General features: G+C 41.2%; 1 protein-coding gene across 10 annotated transcripts in view; it reads left to right on the top strand.

The window, feature by feature from the left end:
- Positions 1-21,062, top strand: part of LOC140732135 (growth factor receptor-bound protein 10-like) — a 227,934-nt gene that overhangs the window by 76,392 nt on the left and 130,480 nt on the right. For 7 of the 10 annotated variants that reach the window (XM_073054348.1, XM_073054344.1, XM_073054346.1 and 4 more), the window contains one exon: positions 12,748-12,868. The exons of 1 other annotated variant lie outside the window; for it this stretch is intronic. In XM_073054348.1, the coding sequence (XP_072910449.1) occupies positions 12,818-12,868 (51 nt within the window). In that variant the 5' untranslated portion in view covers positions 12,748-12,817. 2 more of the 10 variants (XM_073054351.1, XM_073054352.1) reach the window with 2 other exon arrangements.

Below are 21,062 nucleotides of genomic sequence, written 5' to 3'. Positions count from 1 at the left end.
GTTACTGACCCTCTCCACCTCCTATTACTTAATGAAGGCTGGCTCATGGACGAAAGGTTTTTTCTTCCTGTTGTGAATAATCAGCTTTTTGTTTTTGCTGGCCTTGAGTGAGAGATTGTTGTGGCACCTTTCAACCAGTCTCCCTCCGATATACCGATTCATCACCCCCTGTGATTCAGCCAATATCACTGGTGTCATCAGAAAACTTAAGTATGGCGTTGGAGCTCTGCTTTGCCTCACAGTCATAGATATAAAGTGAATAGAGCAGGAGGTTAAGCACATAGTCTTGTGGTGCAACTATGATGATCATGGAGGAGAAGTTGATAATCTGAACTGACTGGGGTCTGCAAGTGAAGAACTGACTTTATTACTTCCATCCTTCATATACATGAGTAAAAATCTTTGTTACATCTCTGTCTAAATGTACAATGTCCAATTAAAGTAATTTATAATAAATATTATGTACAGCAGGATAGTCAATACAACATAGAAATGCAGTTGCATCAGCATGAATTGAGCAGTCTGATGGCCTGGTGGGAGAAGCTGTCCCGGAGCCTGTTGGTCCTGGCTTTTATGCTGTGGTACTGTTTCCTGGATGGTAGCAGCTGGAACAATTAGTGGTTGGGGTGACTTGGGTCTCTAATAATCCTGCAGGCCCTTTTCACACACCTGTCTTCGTAAATGTGCTGAATAGTGGGAAATTCATATCTCTAATGCTCTGGGCTGTCCGCACCACTATTTGCAGAGTCCTGCGATTAAGGGACGTACAGCTCCCATACCAGGCAGTGATGTGGCCAGTCAGGATGTTCTGAGTTGTGCCCCTATAGTAAGTTCTTAGAATTTGAAGGGGGCCATCCCGAACAACTTCAACTGTCTGAGGTGAAAGAGGCACTTTTGTGCCTTTCTCACCACTCAGCTGGTATGTACAGACCACATGAGATCCTTGGTGATGTTTATGCTGGGGAATTTAAAGCTGTTCACCCTCTGAACCCCAGATCCATTGATGTCTATAGGGGTTAGCATGTCTCCATTCCTCCTGTAGTCAATAACCAGCTCCTTTGTTTTTGCGATATTGAGGGAGAGGTTGTTTTCTTGACACCACTGTTCAGAGAGATGACTTCTTCCCTGTAGCCCACCTTGTTATTGTTTTGAGATTAGGCCAATCAATGTAGTGTCGTTGGCAAATTTAATTAGCAGATTTGAACTGTGGGTGGCAACACAGTCATGGGTATACAGAGATTAATGGAGGGGGCTTAGTACGTAGCCCTGAGGGGCACTTTTGTTGTGGGGCAGAGGCGAGGGAGCCCACTCTTACCATCTTGCGGTGATCTGACAGGAAGTCCAGGATCCTGCTATACAAGGCAGGGTGAAGGGTGAGGTCTCTGAGCTTCTTGTTGAACCTGGAGGGAATTATGGTGTTGAATGCTGAACTGTAATCCAAGAACAGCATTCTCACAATAAGCATCCTTCTCCAGATATGTAAAGACAGTGTGTAGAGCTGTGGCTATTGCGTCGTCTGTCGATCGGTTGTGTTCGTAGGCGAATTGTAGGGGGTCTCGTTTGGGTGGCAGCATGCTGCAGATGTAATTCTTGACCAGCCTCTCAAAGCATTTACTTATTATTGAGGTGAATGTGGCAGGATGCCAGGTGTTCAGACATGCTACCTTGGTCTTTTTAGGTACAGGGACAATGGTGGATGTTTTGAAGCAGGAGGGGACTCTACGCTGGGAGAGGGCGAGATTAAAATTGTCTGTAAATACACCTGCCAGTTGCGCCACGCACATCCTGAGTACTCACCCTGGTCCTGCAGCCTTGCGACTGTCTACTCGTTGGAAATATCTGCATTCTTCGCCATCAGAGTTGACTAAGCTGCCGGTCACACCATCTGCAGATCTCCTCAGGGGCTCAGTATTGGCAACATCGAATCGAGCGTAAAAAAGATTTATTTTGTCTGGGAGAGAGGTATCGACGTTGGAAACTCCACTGTGTTTAGCTTTCATGTCTGCGATAGCATGCAGACCTTGCTATAAACTGCATGTGTTGTTGGTGGAAAGTTGAGGATCCAGTTACAGAAGAAGGTATTGAGGTCCCGGGTTGCTGTCCTGTTGTGACGGTAGGCAAATTGGAGCAGGTCCAAGTTTCTCCTTAGGCAGAGACTGATATACTTCATGACCAACCTCAAACCATTTTGTCACAGTGGATACAAGTACTACTGGATAATAGTCATTGAGGTAAGTTACCATGATCTCATCGGGTATTGGTATTGCTGAAGCCCGTTTGAAGTAAATAGGTACCTCAGACTGCCAAAGAATTGAATTGACTTTATTTTGTACATCCTTTACATACATGAGTAAAAATCTTTGCATTATGACTCCGTCTAAATGTGCAATGCACAATCATAGTAATTTATAATTTATAATAAATAGAACAGTCAATGTAACATAGAAATATACTCAAATCATTGTGGTAATCACTCTGATGGCCTGGTGAAAGAAGCTGTCCTGGATCCTGCTGGTCCTGGCTTTTATGCTGTGGTACCGTTTCCTGGTTGGTAGCTGTTGGAATAGATTGTGATTGGGGTGACTCGGGTCCCCAATGATCCTTTGGGCCCTTTTCTCGCAGCTGTCTTTGTAAATGTCCTGAATCAATGGAAGTTCACAATTGCAGATGTGCTAGGCTGTCCGCATCACTCTCTGCAGAATCTTGCGATTAAAGTAGGTAAAGTTCCCATAGCAGGCAGTGATGCAGTCAGTCAGGATGCTCTCAATTGTGCCCCTGTAGAAAGTTCTTAGGATTTGGGGGCCCATACCAAACTTTTTCAACTGTCTGAGGTCAAAAAGGCAGTTTTGTGCCTTTCTCACCACCCAACTGGTGTGTATAGACCACGTAAGGTCCTCGATGATGGGTATGCCGAGGTACTTAAAGCAGTTTACCCTCTCAACCCCAGATCCATTGATGTCAATAGGGGTTAACCCATCTCCATTACCCCTGTAATCCACAACCAGCTGCTTTGTATGACATTGAGGGAGAAGTTGTTTTCTTGATTCCACTGTGTCAGAGAGATGACTTCTTCCCTGTCGGCCACCTCGTTATTGTTTTGAGATTTGGCCAATCAATGTAGTGTCATCGTCAAATTTAATTAGCAGATATGAACAGTGGGTGGTGACACAGTCATGGCTATACAGGGAGTAAAGGAGGGGACTTACTACACAGCCCTGAGGGGCTCCTGTGTTGAGAGTTAGATGAGTGGAGGTGAGGGAGCCCACTCTTACAACCTGCTGGCAATCTGACAGGAAGTGCAGAATCCAGCTGCACAAGGCAGGGTCAAGGCCAAGGTCTCTGAGGTTCCTGTTGAAACTGGATTGAATTATGGTGTTAAATGCTGAACTGTAGTCCAAGAACAGCAATCTCACAGAAGCGTCCTTCTTCTCAGATATGTAAGGACGGTATGTAGAGCAGTGGCTATTGCATTGTCTGTTGATCAGTTGTGTCGGTAGGTGAATTGTAGGGGGTGGTAGCAAGCTGCAAGTGTAATCCTTGACCAGCCTCTCAAAGCATTTGCTTGTTATTGACGTTAGAGGTTAAAACTGTTGGTGAATACTCTAGCCAGTTGATTAATACAGGTATTTGGCCTGATATGGCGTCTGGACAAAATGCTTTCCATGGGTTCACCCTTCTGAAGGATGCTCGCATTTTGGCCTCAGACTGAAATCACAGAGACTTTGTGTTCTGTGGGTATTTGTGAAAGTGCTTCCATGCTCTGTCAGTCAAAGTGAATATGAAAGGCATTGAGTTTATCTGGGTGCGAAACCTTGTCACATGTTGATTTTGCTTTGTAGCCCTGCCATAGCTGTCAGGTATCCTTCTGTGTTTCAAGTTTGGTCCGGAATTGATAGTTTAAGGTGCCTTTCCGTAGGTCATACTTAAACTTCTTGTACATTAGTTCAATAACAAAAGGACAGCATTCATATTTATCACAGTTAAGACTTTCAGAAGGATCTTGACTTTCTGGAACCTGAAGTTTCTTTACCGAACGGAAAGACTGAGCGTGTGGAGTTATTTTCATGTGGGTTGGCCTTTGCACACCCCAACATTAATGAAGTGCTTCGAGCGGGTGCTACATTGGATCTTTTCTGGTTTGCTTATCGCTCAAATTGGTCCACTGATGATGCCATAGCTGCTGTACTTCACTCTGTCTTATCCCACCTGGAAAATGGTGCCTCATATGCCGGAATGCTGTTTATCACTTCAGCTTGACATTTAATATGATCATTCCTTAGACACTGGTGGGTAAATTGTCCTCATTGGGTCTCAACACCTCTCTGTAACTGGACCCTGGACCTCTTGACAGAAAGAACATGGTTGGTGTAAGCAGAAGCATCTCCAGCTCCTATCACATTAAACACCAGTGCTCCCTAGGGCTATGTGCTCAGCAAGCTGCTGTTTACACTGCTGACATATGACTGCAGAATCAGAATCAGTGTTTTTATCACTGGCATGTGATGTGAAATTTGTTAACTTAGTAGCAGCTAATACATAATATAGAAGAAAAAGAAATGATAAATCTTATTCAGTATGCTTTATACAGTATACATATATTGAATAGATTAAAAAATCTGCAAAAAACAGAAATACTTCATTGCTAAATCCATTTCAAACCAAGTCATTGAGTTTGCTAATGACACAGAAGTGGTTGGTCTTATCAACAGCGATGAGACGGCATACAGAAAAGAGATAGTGCCACTGGAAGAATGGTGTGAGGATAAGAACCTGACTCTCAATATAGACATGAGCAAAGAGTTGATTGTGGCCTTTAAGAAGGTGGACTTCTGAAGGCTCATCTGTGAAGAGAGTTAGGAACACCAAGTTTCTGGGAGTGCACATATGAGACGACCTCACCTGATCCCTCTTTGGTTAAGAAAGCATAGCAGTATCTCCACTTCTTGAAGATACTGAGTTGAGCAAGGCTCCCCAATTTCTCCACACTCCCCCCCCCCATTCTACTCAGTTTTTGCAGGAGCACCATCAAGAGTGTCCTGACCAGCTACATTACCATATGATATGGGAATTGTGAAGCATCTAACTGCAAGCCCCTACAAAGGATTGCAAGGACTGTTGAGAGGAACATCAGGGTCAAGATATAGATGGGGGGTGGGGTGGTGGAAGGTAAACATTTAACCATTTGTATTCAATGGTATACCATTCTTGTGAGTCACTATTACCCAGAAACTCAGGCTACGTCCACACTAGACTGGATAATTTTGAAAATGCTGGTTTCGCGTAAAAACGATAGGCGTCCACACTAAGCGTTTTTGAAAATACTTCTGTCCACTTTAAAACAGATATTTCAGCGAATCTCCTCCTACTGTGCATGCACAGGACGCATCTACCGAAAACAAGAGACATGTTTGGTATCGAATTTCATTGTGAAAGACTTGGTGCGTATTTGTTCAGTTACAGACTAGGAAAACTTAAACGACGGACAGTTGTTGGCTCTAGTGCAGGAGGACTTAAAACTAAAAAAAACAAATACTGGAGCGTATGGAGGCAACCGACAGCGAATTCACGGACAGTATGACCCAGCTGACAACGAACATTGAAAAACTGACTGACTCTGTTGCATTAGTAAAGCCCCTTGTTAAATGTATAAAACATGTCTGCATCAGTATCTTGTATTTCCATACAATGTTACATTAGGCTGTTACACACATTGTCAGAGAAGTATTTGCATATATAGGTAAACCACCTTCATACGAGCAAGGACAGAAAACAGGGCAAAGTGAGTACACTTATTTATTCAAAATGCTGCTGGAACACAGCAGGCCAGGCAGCATCTATAAGGAGAAGCACTGTTGACGTTTCGGGTCAAGACCCTTCGTCAGGACTAACTGAAAGGAAAGATACTAAGGGATTTGAAAGTAGTGGGGGGAGGGTGAAGGACAAAATGATAGGAGAAGACCGGAGGGGGTGGGATGAAGCTAAGAGCTGGAAAGGTGATTGGCGAAAGTGATACAGAGCTGAAGAAGGGAAAAGATCATGGGACGGGAGGCCTCGGGAGAAAGAAAGGGGGAGGGGGCAGCACCAGAGGGAAATGGAGAACAGGCAGAGTGATGGGCAGAGAGAGAGAGAAAAAAAAACAAACAACTAATTATTGTCAGGGATGGGTAAGAAGGGGAGGAGGGGCATTAACAGAAGTTAGAGAAGTCAATGTTCACGCCATCAGGTTGGAGACTACCCAGCTTGTATATAAGGTGTTGTTCCTCCAACCTGGGTGTGGCTTCATCTTGACAGTAGAGGAGGCCATGGATAGACATATCAGAACGGGAATGGGACGTAGAATTAAAATGTGTGGCCACTGGGAGATCCTGCTTTCTCTGGCAGACCGAGCGTAGGTGTTCAGCGAAATGGTCTCCCAGTCTGCGTCAGGTCTCACCAATATATAAAAGACCGCACCGGATGCAGTATACCACACCAGCCAACTCACAGGTGAAGCGTCGCCTCACCTGGAAGAACTGTCTGGGGCCCTGAATGGTGGTGAGGGAAGAAGTGTAAGGGCAGGTGTAGCACTTGTTCCACTTACAAGGGTAAGTGCCAGGAGAGAGATCGGTGGGAAGGGATAGGGGGACGAGTGGACAAGGGAGTCGCTTAGGGAGTGATCCCTGTGGAAAGCAGAAAGAGGAGGGGAGGGAAAGATGTGCTTGGTAGTGGGATCCCGTTGGAGGTGGCGGAAGTTACGGAGAATTATACGTTGGACCTGGAGGCTGGTGGGGTGGTAGGTGAGGACAAGGTGAATCATATCCCAAGTGCGGTGGCGAGCAGATGGGATGAGGGCAGATGTGATGGAAAGGGGAGAGATGCGTTTGAGAGCAGAGTTGATGGTGGAAGAAGGGAAACCCCTTTTTTCACCGATCCCCCTCCTGGCACTTATCCTTGTAAGTGGAACAAGTGCTACACCTGCCCTTACACTTCCTCCCTCACCACCATTCAGGGCCCCAGACAGTCCTTCCAGGTGAGGCAACACTTCACCTGTGAGTCGGCTGGTGTGGTATACTGCGTCCGGTGCTCCCGGTGTGGCCTTTTATATATTGGTGAGACCCGACGCAGACTGGGAGACCGTTTCGCTGAACACCTACGCTTGGTCTGCCAGAGAAAGCAGGATCTCCCAGTGGCTATACATTTTAATTCCACGTCCCATTCCCATTCTGATATGTCTATCCATGGCCTCCTCTACTGTCAAGATGAAGCCACACCCAGGTTGGAGGAACAACACCTTATATACCAGCTGGGTAGCCTCCAACCTGATGGCATGAACATTGACTTCTCTAACTTCTGTCAATGCCCCTCCTCCCCTTCTTACCCCATCCCTGACAATATTTAGTTGTTTTTTTTTCTCTCTCTCTGCCCATCACTCTGCCTGTTCTCCATCTCTTTCTGGTGCTCCCCCCTCCCCCTTTCTTTCTCCTGAGGCCTCCCGTCCCATGATCCTTTCCCTTCTCCAGCTCTGTATCACTTTCGCCAATCACCTTTCCAGCTCTTAGCTCCATCCCACCCCCTCCGGTCTTCTCCTATCATTTTGCATTTCCCCTTCCCCCCACTACTTTCAAATCTCTTAGTATCTTTCCTTTCAGTTAGTCCTGACGAAGGGTCTCGGCCCGAAACATCGACAGTGCTTCTCCTTATAGATGCTGCCTGGCCTGCTGTGTTCCACCAGCATTTTGTGTGTGTTGTTTGAATTTCCAGCATCTGCAGATTTCCTCGTGTTTGATACTTATTTATTCAGTAAGTTATGGGTCAAAGTATTCCCATTTTTTATTTATGTGAATATAATTGCCTATTGATTAATTGAGTATAGGCAGCCCTCTGGTTATGGAAATCCACCCTTAAGGAATTCACAGATCACTACCCAAAATGTGAGATGCGGAATAAAATTTTAGAGAGTTTTTGTAGACAAAATGAAATAAAATCAAAAGCAAAAGACTAGGTTTTATCATCTTATTGTTTTTCAACCCTTCACTTCTTGATGTCTGTGACATCTGCAGGTACTATGGCAATTTTCTGAAACAGTGGTTTATTTGCCTTCAGTTTTTGCTCACACTAAGAGTTTTCCATGTTGTTCTCCCCATAGATGCCTAAAGCAGGGCTGGTAAGTTCAAGTGTAAATTGTTGAGTTATATCAAGCTATATTACCTATATCTGATATATATTCAACCTGAAGGCTGGAAAATGGAGACACAAGAGACTGCCACTTACCTCCACCAACCCTTGCAAATATGCCCTTTTTCCTTCTTTCATCTATCTCTACCTGTCCCCTTCCAGCCTTCAGTTTGTTCTTTGTTCTAGATTACAGAATCTGTAGTTGCTGGTGTTCCCAAACTCAGCTGCTGGCCATTTAAGACACTTGCTCTGAAAACCGATAAGGACGTTTCTTGTAACATGAAATGCTGGAGGAACTCAGCAGGCCAGTTAGCATCTATGAAAAAGAGTAAAAAGTCAGTGTCAGGCTGAGACCCTCTCCACATCCACTTTTTACTCTTCTCCATTGATGCTGCCTGGCCTGCTGAATTCCTCCAGCATTTTGTGTGTGTTGCTTTGGATATACAACATCATCTGATTTTCACGTGTTTAAGGAAATCTTTTAAGTAGGCTCCTGCCATGAATCAGCAACTGTGGTATTATTATTAATGTTGAGACAAAAACATTGCCCTGGAGTGCATTTCCATTTTGTAACACGGGGTTCAATGGAAATACAGTTTAGCACTGTACAATATTGTGATACAGATGGGTTTTCTAGGATTGCATGTAGTATCGGTTGACATTGGCAAAATTCTTATGTTTATTATCTTCAATGGTGATGGGACACTATCTTGAAACATCGTGATGTTTTCAACAATTCTGATGAATGAGAATTTTGAGTACTTCTGATGAACTTTTTGGTATCTCCATGTCAGGTTAATACCTCACTTGCAGTAAAGGTTACTGTATTCCAATCATGCTGTTCTTGGTGGAGGTCATGTGAATATGTGGTATGTTTAAGTAAGCTTGGTGACTACAAAATTCCCTGTGAAAAGAACATACTACTGTCATTTTATGCTATTAATAAGCAAGAGGATGTGATGATACAATTCTCTCTTGGGGCATTGATTTCTAAACGTTGTTGCAACTGCATTCATTTAGTATTTTTCATGACTTGAAAAATGTAGACAGAAGTTTTGAAGATTTAGGAGGAAAATATTTGAGAATTATAACTTTACTATATTAACATTGAGTAGCATTGTGAAACAATTCTTCTTGATTTGTAAAAATAGCTGTTTCTTTACAAAAAAATTGCACCACGGAAAAGACTCTAATACAAGTATTTGGATAAACGGAGTTATTAGGGAGAGTCAACATGGCTTTATGCGTGGTAGGTCATGTTTAACAAATCTATTAAGAGCTTTTTGAGGAGGTTACCAGGAAAGTGGATGAAGGGAAGGCAGTGGATGTTGTCTACATGGACTTCTGTAAGGCCTTTGACGAGGTCCCACATGGGAAGTTAGTTAGGAAGATTCAGTCGCAAGTCCTGTGACTAGTGATGTGCCACAGGGATCAGTGCTGGGTCCATGGTTAATTGTCATCTATATCAATGATCTGGATGATAATGTAGTAAATTGGATCAGCAAATTTGCTGATGATACAAAGATTGGAGGTGTAGTAGACAGTGAGCAAGGTTTTCAAAGCTTGCAGAGGGATTTGGACCAGCTGGAAAAATGGGCTGACAAATGGCAGATGGAGTTTAATGCAGACAAGTGTGAGGTATTGCACTTTGGAAGGACAAACCAAGGTAGAACATACAAGCTAAATGGTAGGGCACTGAGGAGTGCAGCAGAACAGAGGGATCTGGGATTACAGATACAAATTTCCCTAGAAGTGGTGTCACAGGCAGATAGAGTCATAAAGAGAGCTTTTGGTACATTGGCCTTTATAAATCAAAGTATTGAGTATAAGAGTTGGAATGTTATGGTGAGGTTGTATAAGGCATTGGTGAGGCTGAATTTGGAGTATTGTGTGCAGTTTTGGTCACTAAATTACAGGAAGGATATTAATAAGGTTGAAAGAGTGTAGAGAAGGTTTACAAGGATGTTGCCGGGACTTGAGAAACTGAGTTACAGAGAAAGGTTGAATAGGTTAGGACTTTATTGCCTGAAACGTAGAAGAATGAGGGGAGATTTGATAGAGGTGTATAAAATTATGATGGGTATAGATAGAGTGAATGCAAACAGGCTTTTTCCACTGAGGCTAGGGGAGAAAAAAAAAACAGAGGACATGGGTTAAGGGTGAGGGGGGAAAAGTTTAAGGGGAACATTAAGGGGGGCTTCTTCACAGAGAGTGGTGGGAGTGTGGAATGAGCTGCCAGTTGAAGTGGTAAATGCAGGCTCACTTTTAACATTTAAGAAAAACTTGGACAGGTACATGGATGAGAGGTGTATGGAGGGATATGGTCCAGGTTCAGGTCAGTGGGACTAGGCAGAAAAATGGTTTGGCACAGCCAAGAAGGGCCAAAAGTCCTATTTCTGTGCTGTAATGTTCTATGGTTTTAATAGGCTGCAAAAATAAAACAAACTTCTGAAGAAACTCAGTTGGTCAGGCAGCATTTGTGGAAGCAGGGAGATGGATTGTCTTTTTGAATCAAGGCTCTATCTGGACTGAGCGAGTAGAGGGATGGTTGAGACATAAGCTGCAGGTGGTGGAAGCGGATGAGTAGGGAATTGTGGGCAGATGTAGCCAGGTGGGGGGTGGAATAGTGTGGAAGTAAAGACAACAAAGATTGTCTTCTTCTTCGGAAATGTGAAATTAAGGAGGGAGGATGATAGGTAAATAGCATCAAGTGAGAGAAGGGAAAGAAAGTGTGAGAACATCTGTGGTACAGAAGAAAAAAGAAATATGGCATGTGGTTACCTGATATCAGAAAATTCAACATTCGTTCTACAGATTGAGTACCCCTTATTCGAAAATCCAAAATTCGAAAACCTCTGAAATCTAAAATTTTCTTGAGCACTGACATGACATCACAAATGGAAAATTCTACAAGGTATTCCCAGGTGATCTGCAGGTCTCTGAGCACCACAGACAGTTCTGAGAAGTGACTGCACATGTGCAATGAACAGAAGTTAATGAAAAATAGAATAACACTATATAAAGTGTAAAATGAAGATCTCAATTGTGTATTGAAAGAGTGGATTCATCAGTGTCAGAGTGAACATATGCTGCTTAATGGTATGCTGATCATGAAATAAGGAAAGATTTTTCACGACAAACTGAAAATTGAAGATAATTGAATATTCAGCAGGCTGGTTGCAGAATTTTAAGAAAAGGCCTGGCATTAAATTTTTAAAGCATTGACTGATCACAAAGCAGCAGAGAAATTCATTGAAGGGTTTGCCAAGATTATCGCTGATGAAAATCTTAACACCAGAGCAAGTCTACAATGCTTTTTAAAAAAAAGTGAATTGCAAATACAGTGTACTATAACCTTTTAATCAAAACACAGCACAACATTGTAGGCCTGCTGTTGTTGTTCAACAGTTGATTCAGGTATTCTCCTGATGCTCCCGTGTTGCTTTTGTTACTTTGCACACGTTATATTTTGATTAATGGTATGTAATAATTTTTACTGTTAAGTACGTACGTGTGGTGAACAAGTGTAAGACAAAGACTGCTTACCAGGAGCACACAAACCAGAGCCGGAAATGATGGCAGCCCCAAGCTATCTCTTTATATATTCCAAAATTTGAAAAAATTCAAACCTGAAACACTTTCTGCCCAAAGCATTTCAGATAAGGGGTACTCAACCTGCATTAGGTAGTAGGTCACTTTGGCAGACTAAAGTACCATTCTTATTTTTGTTCAACCTTCCCCTGGCAGTTATGAAGGAAGAGGACAAGCAAGTGGTACAGTGAGTTGACTATCCCCCCCCCCCCCACACCTATTTTCTTTGCCCTCTCCCAATTGGTTCCATCTGCCCATCATCTTTCCCTTACTGGATCCACCTATCACCTCCATAGTAGATTCAGAATCTGCAACTCTTTGTTTGCTCTGTTTATCACCTTTCATCCTCGTGTCTTTATTTGCCCCCTCTCCTTTCCAAACTTTTTTTTCATCTGTTCATTTCCGCTCCTTCACCTGATTGCACTTGTTATCTACCGCTCCAGCTGAACCCTCTCTGCCTTACCTCTTTAAACTGGCTATCTCCCCCTCTACAGTTAGTCCGGATACAGGGTCTAAAAGTGAAATATTGACTATACCTCTCTTCCTCCACAGAGACTGCGTGTTGCATTCAGTTCCTCCAACAGTTAGATTTCTTGTTTTAGATTCCAACATTTGTAATTTTTTTCCAATGATCTGTTGTCCAGTTGTTGAAATCCTGATATCTGTACATCTGTCTTAGCGAGTGCTGCTTCCTTAAATTACAGTATTCCCTGGAAAAATGTTTATGCAACTGTGTGATATCAAAAAAAGAGAATTTAAAGTAAATTATAGGAGGTCTATTGAACAGTCTGGAAAATCTGTCAGTCCAACAGCACCAAAATCCCAAGTGTACTGGATCATTGGAGCCATATTGGACATTTGTTCTGACGTTGCACTAATGATTTTCAACCAGCTCCAAGCCCTATTTTCACACTTTTTAAATTACAACAAAGTCGAAGATGTACTAAATATTTGTATTTTACTGTGTGACTCAGTTTATTTCATCTTTCTTAAAATTGCCAGATTGTTCCAAATACGTCTGTAAGCCGTTGTCTTGTATCTGCAAAATTCTTACTTGAAGAGTGAAATCATCATGGCTTTGGCTGGATGTCCAGATTCCTTTCTACACCATCCTTATTATCAGGTTGGACCATAACTTATTTATATTTATATTTATTTCTGAAGTAGTTTGTTCTCCGCACTTTAAACCAACATGTAACAAATTCATGTCAGAGTTTTTAATTCTTGGAACTGATCTGTGCATAATATTGGGCATTATTCTTCCAATCTCTTTTTTTTCCCCTCTTCATTTGGGATCTCTCTGCTTCTCTGGTTCTAACTTCTCAATGCCTATAGGTGTGCTAAGGTGCAAAGCTCTATAATTCTCTGCTTATATATTTCTATCTTGTATCTTGCTATTCCTGTATGACACAGATTTAAATCTATCTCTTATCAACCTTTTGACCATCTGTCCTATTATTTTCATGTATAGCTTTGTCAATGACAATAATATTGTGAAATGACATTGGCATAGCTTGCTGTGATCTGTTATCAGAAAAGTCCAATCTTGATGTGAGTGTCTGAGAAATTGTAATTATTCTGAGCTCTGTTTCAACTAAACCCAATGCATATTCAGGCTTGTTTTGGATTTCCTCAGTTTACTGCAGCCAGAGCAGTCTCCTAGCAACAATTCACAAACGAGAATATTTGCAGATGCTGGAAATCCAAGCAACACACTCAAAATGCTGGAGGAACTCAGCAGGCCAGACAGCATCTATGGGGGGAGAAAGTGCAGTCAACTTTTCAGGCTGAGACCCTTCGGCAGGAATTCTAAGAATTTTTGACTGTACTTTTTTTCATAGATACTGCCTAGCCTGCTGAGTTCCATCAGCATTTTGAATGTGTTTCTCTGAGCATCAATGATACCCTGGAAAGCAAATATTGAGGCTCTGTCCTGAATTGCCTGGATGATCTTTTCCTAGCTTGCTGCTCTCAATGGTCTTTGGAGATTTATTTTTAAGTATTTGAAAATCAATGCATTTAAAAATGGTTAAATAAATTCAAATGATTTTATAAAAAATCATTTTTGAAATGTTTAAAGCCTTCAAAGTATTGAAAATTAAAAAGAAGATTACACTGATTTTAAAAAAGTTTTGCCAAGCAGTTGCAATGGAGCCTGGCTACCCAACCTAACTATGTTGTTTTAAGTATCGATGTAAGTGGATATCTATTGCTCTGAGCTTCATCATCTTGATGCCACCATGTTTATGTCATGATGCAGTTTTAAAACATAATTTTAGTCATCATAACTTGGGTTATAAAGTGTGGACTAACAAAAAATTCTTTTAGATCCAACTGGTTGCACCCTGCCAACTTATACATCTGTTAATTCTGCTTCCGCTGGCTACTAATCTATCCTCAGAATCTGAGATGTGAGAAGAGTTTGAATTCAGGGTATCATTAAGGTGAAGGAAGTAGAGAACTTGGCATCAAATTTATGAAAGCTTTCACTTCTGAATGAGAACAGAAAGCTACATTGATAGATGTCTCTTTGTTAAGGTAGAGGAAGGATTGTTGTAGAGAACAAGGGTGAAATAAAATAAACCCAGGAGGGAAGAGGTGTGAATTAGATCTGACCCCTTAATGTCTTCGTTTCAAATTAGAACTCAGAGTTCTTCAGTTTGTGAATACATAGATCCATTTGGAGGAAGGTAATGGCGAGTGAGCAGTAGATAGCTCACAGTAATGGCAGATTTTGGGATATGGATCATCCGTGTTGAACTGAATCCAGATGAAGAGCTTGTTTAATGATGAAGGGCATCAAGTAAAAGTAGATGTGGGATGTTAGTGGGGTAGCAAGAATTTAAAATTGTTTGGGATTGAGATGAGTTGAAATTAGATGTCAGGTAGTTCTGTTTGTAGGTTTTGGGGAATAGTGAAGATGAGCTTTGTATGGTTGAACAAAGACTGGAGCAAGTAGAGAGAACATCTTCAGTGGAGATGAGATTACTGGCAAAATGGGAAATGATAGCTTGATTTTGTTAAGAGTGTACATAGTCCAGATCAAACTGTGGTGTCAATATTTTATTCAGCTACAATAGTGTAGAAATTTGCAGTGTATGGGGTTATAAATGGGCATTTTAAAAAAGCCAAAAGATGAGGATCACTGTAGATACATGAAATGCAGAAACAACCAGATAAAGGAAGGGAAGGTGACCAGTTAGGCAGTTATCAAATGATATGTGATAAAGAAGGATTTAGCTTAAACAATGATCCAAGTAATAATTTGGAAAAGTTTGATTTTTAAGGGGATGAGAATATTCTGGAAGATCTAGCGACTAATACGTAAGAGAGAATTACAGACTTTAAAGCAGTGACTTATCACAAAACATAGTTTAAATTTTTTTTTTCAAAGCAAGAATAAGATGAAAGAAAAAGCCATTAATATTTAAACTACAATATGATGACAGTGGAATATAACATTACAAGTGAGCATAAGAAATCGGAGCAGGAATAAGTCATCTGGTCCGTTGAGCCTGCTCCACCATTCAATAAGATCGTGGCTAATAGATAGATAGATAGATACTTTATTCATCCCCATGGGGAAATTCAACTTTTTTTCCAATGTCCCATACACTTGTTGTAGCAAAACTAATTACATATAATACTTAACTCAGTAAAAAATATGATATGCATCTAAATCACTATCTCAAAAAGCATTAATAATAGCTTTTAAAAAGTTCTTAAGTCCTGGCGGTTGAATTGTAAAGCCTAATGGCATTGGGGAGTATTGACCTCTTCATCCTGTCTGAGGAGCATTGCATCGATAGTAGATTCATCTCCACCTACCTGCCTTTTCCCCATAACCCTTAATTCCCCTACTATACAAAAATCTATCCAACTTTGTCTTAAATATATTTACTGAGGTAGCCTCCACTGCTTCATTGGGCAGAGAATTCTACAGATTCACCACTCTCTGGGAAAACCAGTTCCTCATCATCTCCGTCCTAAATCTACTCCCCCGAATCTTGAGGCTATGTCCCTTAGTTCTAGTCTCACTTACCAGTGGAAACAACTTTCCTAACTATCTTATCTATCCCTTTCATAATTTTATATGTTTCTAGAAGATGTCCTCTCATTTTTCTGAATTCCAGTGAGTACAATCTATCACTCCTCATAATCTAATCCCCTGATCTCTGGAATCAACCTGGTGAACCTCCTCTGCACCACCTCCAAAGGCAGTATATCCTTCCTCAAGTAAGGAGAACAGAACTTCACGCAGTTCTCCAGGTGCAGCCTCACCAGTACCCAGTACGGTTGCAGCATAACCTCCCTGCTCTTAAATGCAATCCCTCTAGCAATGAAGGCCAACATTCCATTTGCCTTCTTGATAGCCTGCTGCACCAGCAAACCAACCTCTTGTGATTCATGCACAAGCACTCCCAAGTCTCTCTGCACAGCATCATGCTGCAATTTTTAAAAACATTTAAATAATAACCTCTTTTATCTCCTTCCAGAGTGGAGGACCTCGCATTTACCAACTCCATCTGCTAGACCCTTGCCCACTCACCTAACCAATCTATATTTCTCTGCAGACTCTCTGTATCTTCTGCACAATTTGCTTTTTCACTCAATTTAGTATCATCAGCAAACTTAGATATACTGCACTCGGTCCCCTTTTCTAGATCATTAATGTATGCAGGTGTCCCCGCCTTTACAAAGGTAGAGTGTTCCTATGAAACCTTTCTTAGTCTGAAAAATGGTGTAAAGCAAAGAGACACTAATTTATATGGGAAAAAATTTCGTAAAAGCGAAAATCCTTTTTGTAATGTGAAAACAGGTTACTAATGTAGGTCTTTGTGTCATGTAAAAGCGAAGTGCCGTAAAGCGAACATTCGTAAAGTGGGTGATACCTGTATTATGAACAGTTGTGAGCCCAGCACTGACCTCCGTGGCACACCGCTCACCACTGATTGCCAACCAGAGTAACTCCCATGTATCCCAACTCTCTGCTTTCTATTAGTTAACCAATCTTCTATCCATGCTAATACTTCTCTCCCAAGTCTATGCATTGTTATCTTATGGATAAGTCTTTTATGTGGCACCTTATCGAATGCCTTCTGGAAATCCAAGTAAATAACATCCATCTGTTCCCCTCTATCCACTTCGCTCATTATATCCTCAAAGAACTTAAGTAAGTTTGTCAAACAGGACCTGCTTTTGCTGAATCCATGCTGCATCGGCCTGATGGATCCGTTTCTTTCCAGATGCCTTGCTTTTTATTCTTTAATGATAGCTTCAAACATTTTCCCAACTACAGATGAACTAACTGGCGTATAGTTACCTGCCTTTAGCCTACATCCTTTTTTGAACAGTGGCGTGACATTCGCCATCTTCCAATCTGCCGGGACATGCTCAGAGTCCAGAAAATTTTGGTAAATTATCACCAAAGCTTCTCCTATAACTCCTGTCATTTCTTTCAGTACCCTGGGATGCATTCCATCAGGACCAGGGGACTTCTCTATCTTCAGGCCCACAAGTCTGCTCAGCACCACCTCTCTAGTGATAGCTATTCTATTGAGGTCTTCACCTCCCATCACATCCATAACATCTCTCTTTGACATGTTTGACATGTCCTCCACCGTGAAGACTGACACAAAATAGTTGTTCAAAGCCTCTACCATTTCCTCATTACCCAATATCAATTCCCCCTTCTCGACCTCCAAAGGACCTATGTTCACTTTAGCCACCTTTTTCTGTTTTATATAATTATGAAAGCTTTTACTATTTTTTTAATATTTTGTGCTAGTTTATTTTAATAATCTAGCTTCCCTTTTTTTATTGCTCGCTTAGTGGTTCTTTGTTGCTTTTTAAAGCTTGCCTATTAATCTTCCAGTTTTTCCATTACTCTTAGCGACTTTGTATGCACGAGCTTTTAGTTTGATGCCACCTTTTATTTCCTTCGTTTCCATGGCTGGCTCTCCCCACCCTTACTCTCCTTGCTTTTAATTGGAATATTCTTTTGTTGAATATTGTGGAAAAATCTCTTTGAAAGTCTTCCACTGTTGCTGAACCACCCCACCATTTAGCATGTGTTCCCAGTCTACACTGGCCAAATCTTCCCTCATCCCTCATTATCAGGAATGAAATATAAGGCACAGTTCAGGAAACAAAAAATAAAGCTAAATTATCAAAAAAAAAGAAATAGCAAAGTGTTCTACAAATGATTTTTTAAAAAGTGAATCGGTAGAGACAAGGCAAATGAATGATTAAACTCTAGTATTTGTTATTCTGCAGCACTTAATTATATTTGTGAAATCATATTTGTAAATTGAACTTGAAGGATGAGATTTAAGATTGAGAGGCTGCGCTGTGCTTGTTAAAATTTGGTAATGTTTGAGAGCCAAGATATGCCAAACAGCATACTGAATTAAATTAGAAAAGGAAATAAAACTCTAATTCATTTTCTGGCTATTTGGAAAACCTAATGCTTTGACATTTGACTCATCATTTGACTTGCTGATGAAAGAAATAACTGAGGCAAATGGACTGATGTAGGTGCAAAACTGGTGCATTTTAAAACATACCATTGAATACCCGTGGTCCCAGATGATGTTTGCCACATACCTTGTACATTTACTAGGGTCCTGTTCCCTATTCTTTTTCTAATCTTAAGGTTTATGGGAAGATGATAGCAGACATCCCACCCTGTAAAAACTCATTTCAGGGAGGTAGGACCATCAATTTGCAGGAGAGTCCCAGGAGAGGTGGGATGTCTACAAGAGAGTAGCTCTTCAGCAGCTAGCCAGCTAGTTTAAATAATGTTAGCTATGCTAATGAACAAATGACACCTGTTAAACTCACCTCAACATGTCTTTTACATTTTAACCCTCCATGGGCAATAGAAAAGTCACTATTGCAAACAGTGCAGCGAGCAGCACTGTCATTATTTTTGACCCCTATTAGGCAGGGGTACACTTTAGTGTAGTCTGGGGTGAAGTCCATTTTTTTGGAACACTCTGCCACGTCGTGCTCTCTCTGTCTCTCCCCCTCTCTCCCCACCTCCCCCTCCCCCCGCCCCCCTCTCCCCCTCTCCCCCTCTCTCTTTGTCTCTCTCTCTCTCTCTTGCTCGCTATAAAAAAAAATCAATTTCCAGGATATTGTATATAATTTGCGGGCGTCAGGGAGCTGCAATCAATATGCGGGAGACTCCTGGAACTTCCGGGAGAGGTGGAATGTCTGTGATAGTACTATGTAAAAGTTAAAGAAAAAGTAAATTGAACACATGATGAGTAAGATAACATCCCATAGTCAATAAAATCTGCTAATCTGGCACCACCAAAACCGTAATTAAGGAGTTTTGCTTCGTCCCAAAGGATTAGCGGACTACACATCACCAAATGCATAGTTTAAAATAAATTGATTATGGAAGTATATATTTCACCATATACAACTCTGAGATTCACTAATTCTGTTATGGTTATTATTCTATAGATCTACTGAGTATGCCCGCAAGAAAATGAAAGTTGACCCAACTTGGGTGTTCAACCAGTGTGCAGAAGACGACAAACTGTAAATACAGAAAGAAAGAAATAATAAATAAGCAATAAATATTGAGAAGATGAGGTGGTTGTGGGAACATTTCAAGATGGGGCAAAAGTTATCCTTTTGGTTCATTCAAGCCTGAGGGTTGAGAGGTACTAACTGTTCCTGAACTTGGTGGTATGATTCCTGAGGCTCCTGTACCTTTTTCCTGATGGTAACAGTGGGAAGAGAGCATGTCCTGAGTATTAGCAGTCTCTGATGATAGATGCTTCTTACCTGTGACAACGCACCATCTAGATGTGTTTAATGATGCAGAGGGCTTTACCCGTTACATACTGGACCATATCCACTTCTTTTTGTAGGATTCTATGTTCAAGGGCATTTCTATTTCCATACCAGGCTGTGATGCAACCAGTTAATATACTCTTCACCACCCATCTATAGAAGTTTGTCAAAGTTTTAGATGTCATGCCAAATCTCCCTGAACTCTGAAGGAATTAGAGGCACTGCCATGTTTTCTTCATAATTGTACATTCGGCCCTCCTTATCCACGGGGGATTGGTTCTGGGATGCCCCAGCGGATAACAAAAAACATGGATGCTCAAGTCTCTTATATAAAATGTCGTCGTATTTGCATATAACCTGCGCACATCCTCCCGATTTAATCATCTTTAACTCATCTCTCGATTACTTATAATACCTCATACAATGTAAATGCTATGTAAATAGTTGTTATACTGTATTGTTTAGAGAATAATGACGAGAAAAAAAACTCTGTACATATTCAGTACAGACGCAACCATCGTAGCACTTCTGGGAATGCTGATGCTGCCTCAGCATCAGCTGATCCCGATTCTCCCGTGATCTTTAAGTTCTTGAGTTTGTAGCACTTTACATAGCTAGCCAGCTATCCCTTACTAGCCTTAAACTCCTTCCTCTTGCTCACAACACAAGACGCGAGGTGAACAATGTTCAAATAACGAGTTTTCCCGATCCACGGTTGGTTGAATCCGCGCATGCAGAACCTGCGGATAAGGAGGGCCAACTGTACTTGCGTGCTGGGCCCAGGACAAGTCCTTTAAAATAATAACACCAAGGTATTTAAAGATGTTGATCCTCTCCAACTCTGATCTTCCGATGAGGACTGGCTTATGGACTACTGGTTTCCTTCACCTGAAGCCAATAACACTGAACAAATTTTTTCAAAAGTGTTTCTTTATCAGAAATGATTTTTTCTGTATGATAGACTGCTTGAAGCTGAACATAAATTTAATTTCAGACTACTTGTATCACATAGGAATTTGGAAAAATGAAATTAACTTTTATTGAATATAATATGCTTAATTGCAAAACAATGCTGATGCTTTGCAATAGTTCAACTGAGCTAAAAATATCTTGTTGATGATTTCTGTTGTACTCAGTGTCTGAGGCCTCTTGGTTAAGTGTTCAATAATAACCAGACTGCATTGATGGATTCCAGTTGCCCTGATACCATTTCTCCATGATCACAATGTCCTGGTGAAACCTTTCACCATCCTCGTCACTGACACAAGGTACTGAGATCATAAATCTTAACAACTAGCTCAACGTCAGCAGGTTAGGAAACTAAATTATTTAAGGGTTTAAGAATACAAGAAAAAAGTCAAGAAAGAAATATAAGAGATGCCAGCTCACATTCCAGTGTACATTCTTGACCAAACTTCTTCCTTATAATTGAGAATAGTGACTGTAATACTAATTGTGCACATCTTACTGAAGCACTATTGCAAAAAAAACCAGAATCGGGTTTAATA

The sequence above is a fragment of the Hemitrygon akajei genome, chromosome 8, assembly GCF_048418815.1.
Source record: "Hemitrygon akajei chromosome 8, sHemAka1.3, whole genome shotgun sequence".
In the NCBI taxonomy this organism is placed as follows: Eukaryota; Metazoa; Chordata; class Chondrichthyes; order Myliobatiformes; family Dasyatidae; genus Hemitrygon; species Hemitrygon akajei.
The sequence above is the reverse complement of the archived record's forward strand: the minus strand, read 5'-3'. Positions and strand labels throughout refer to the sequence as shown.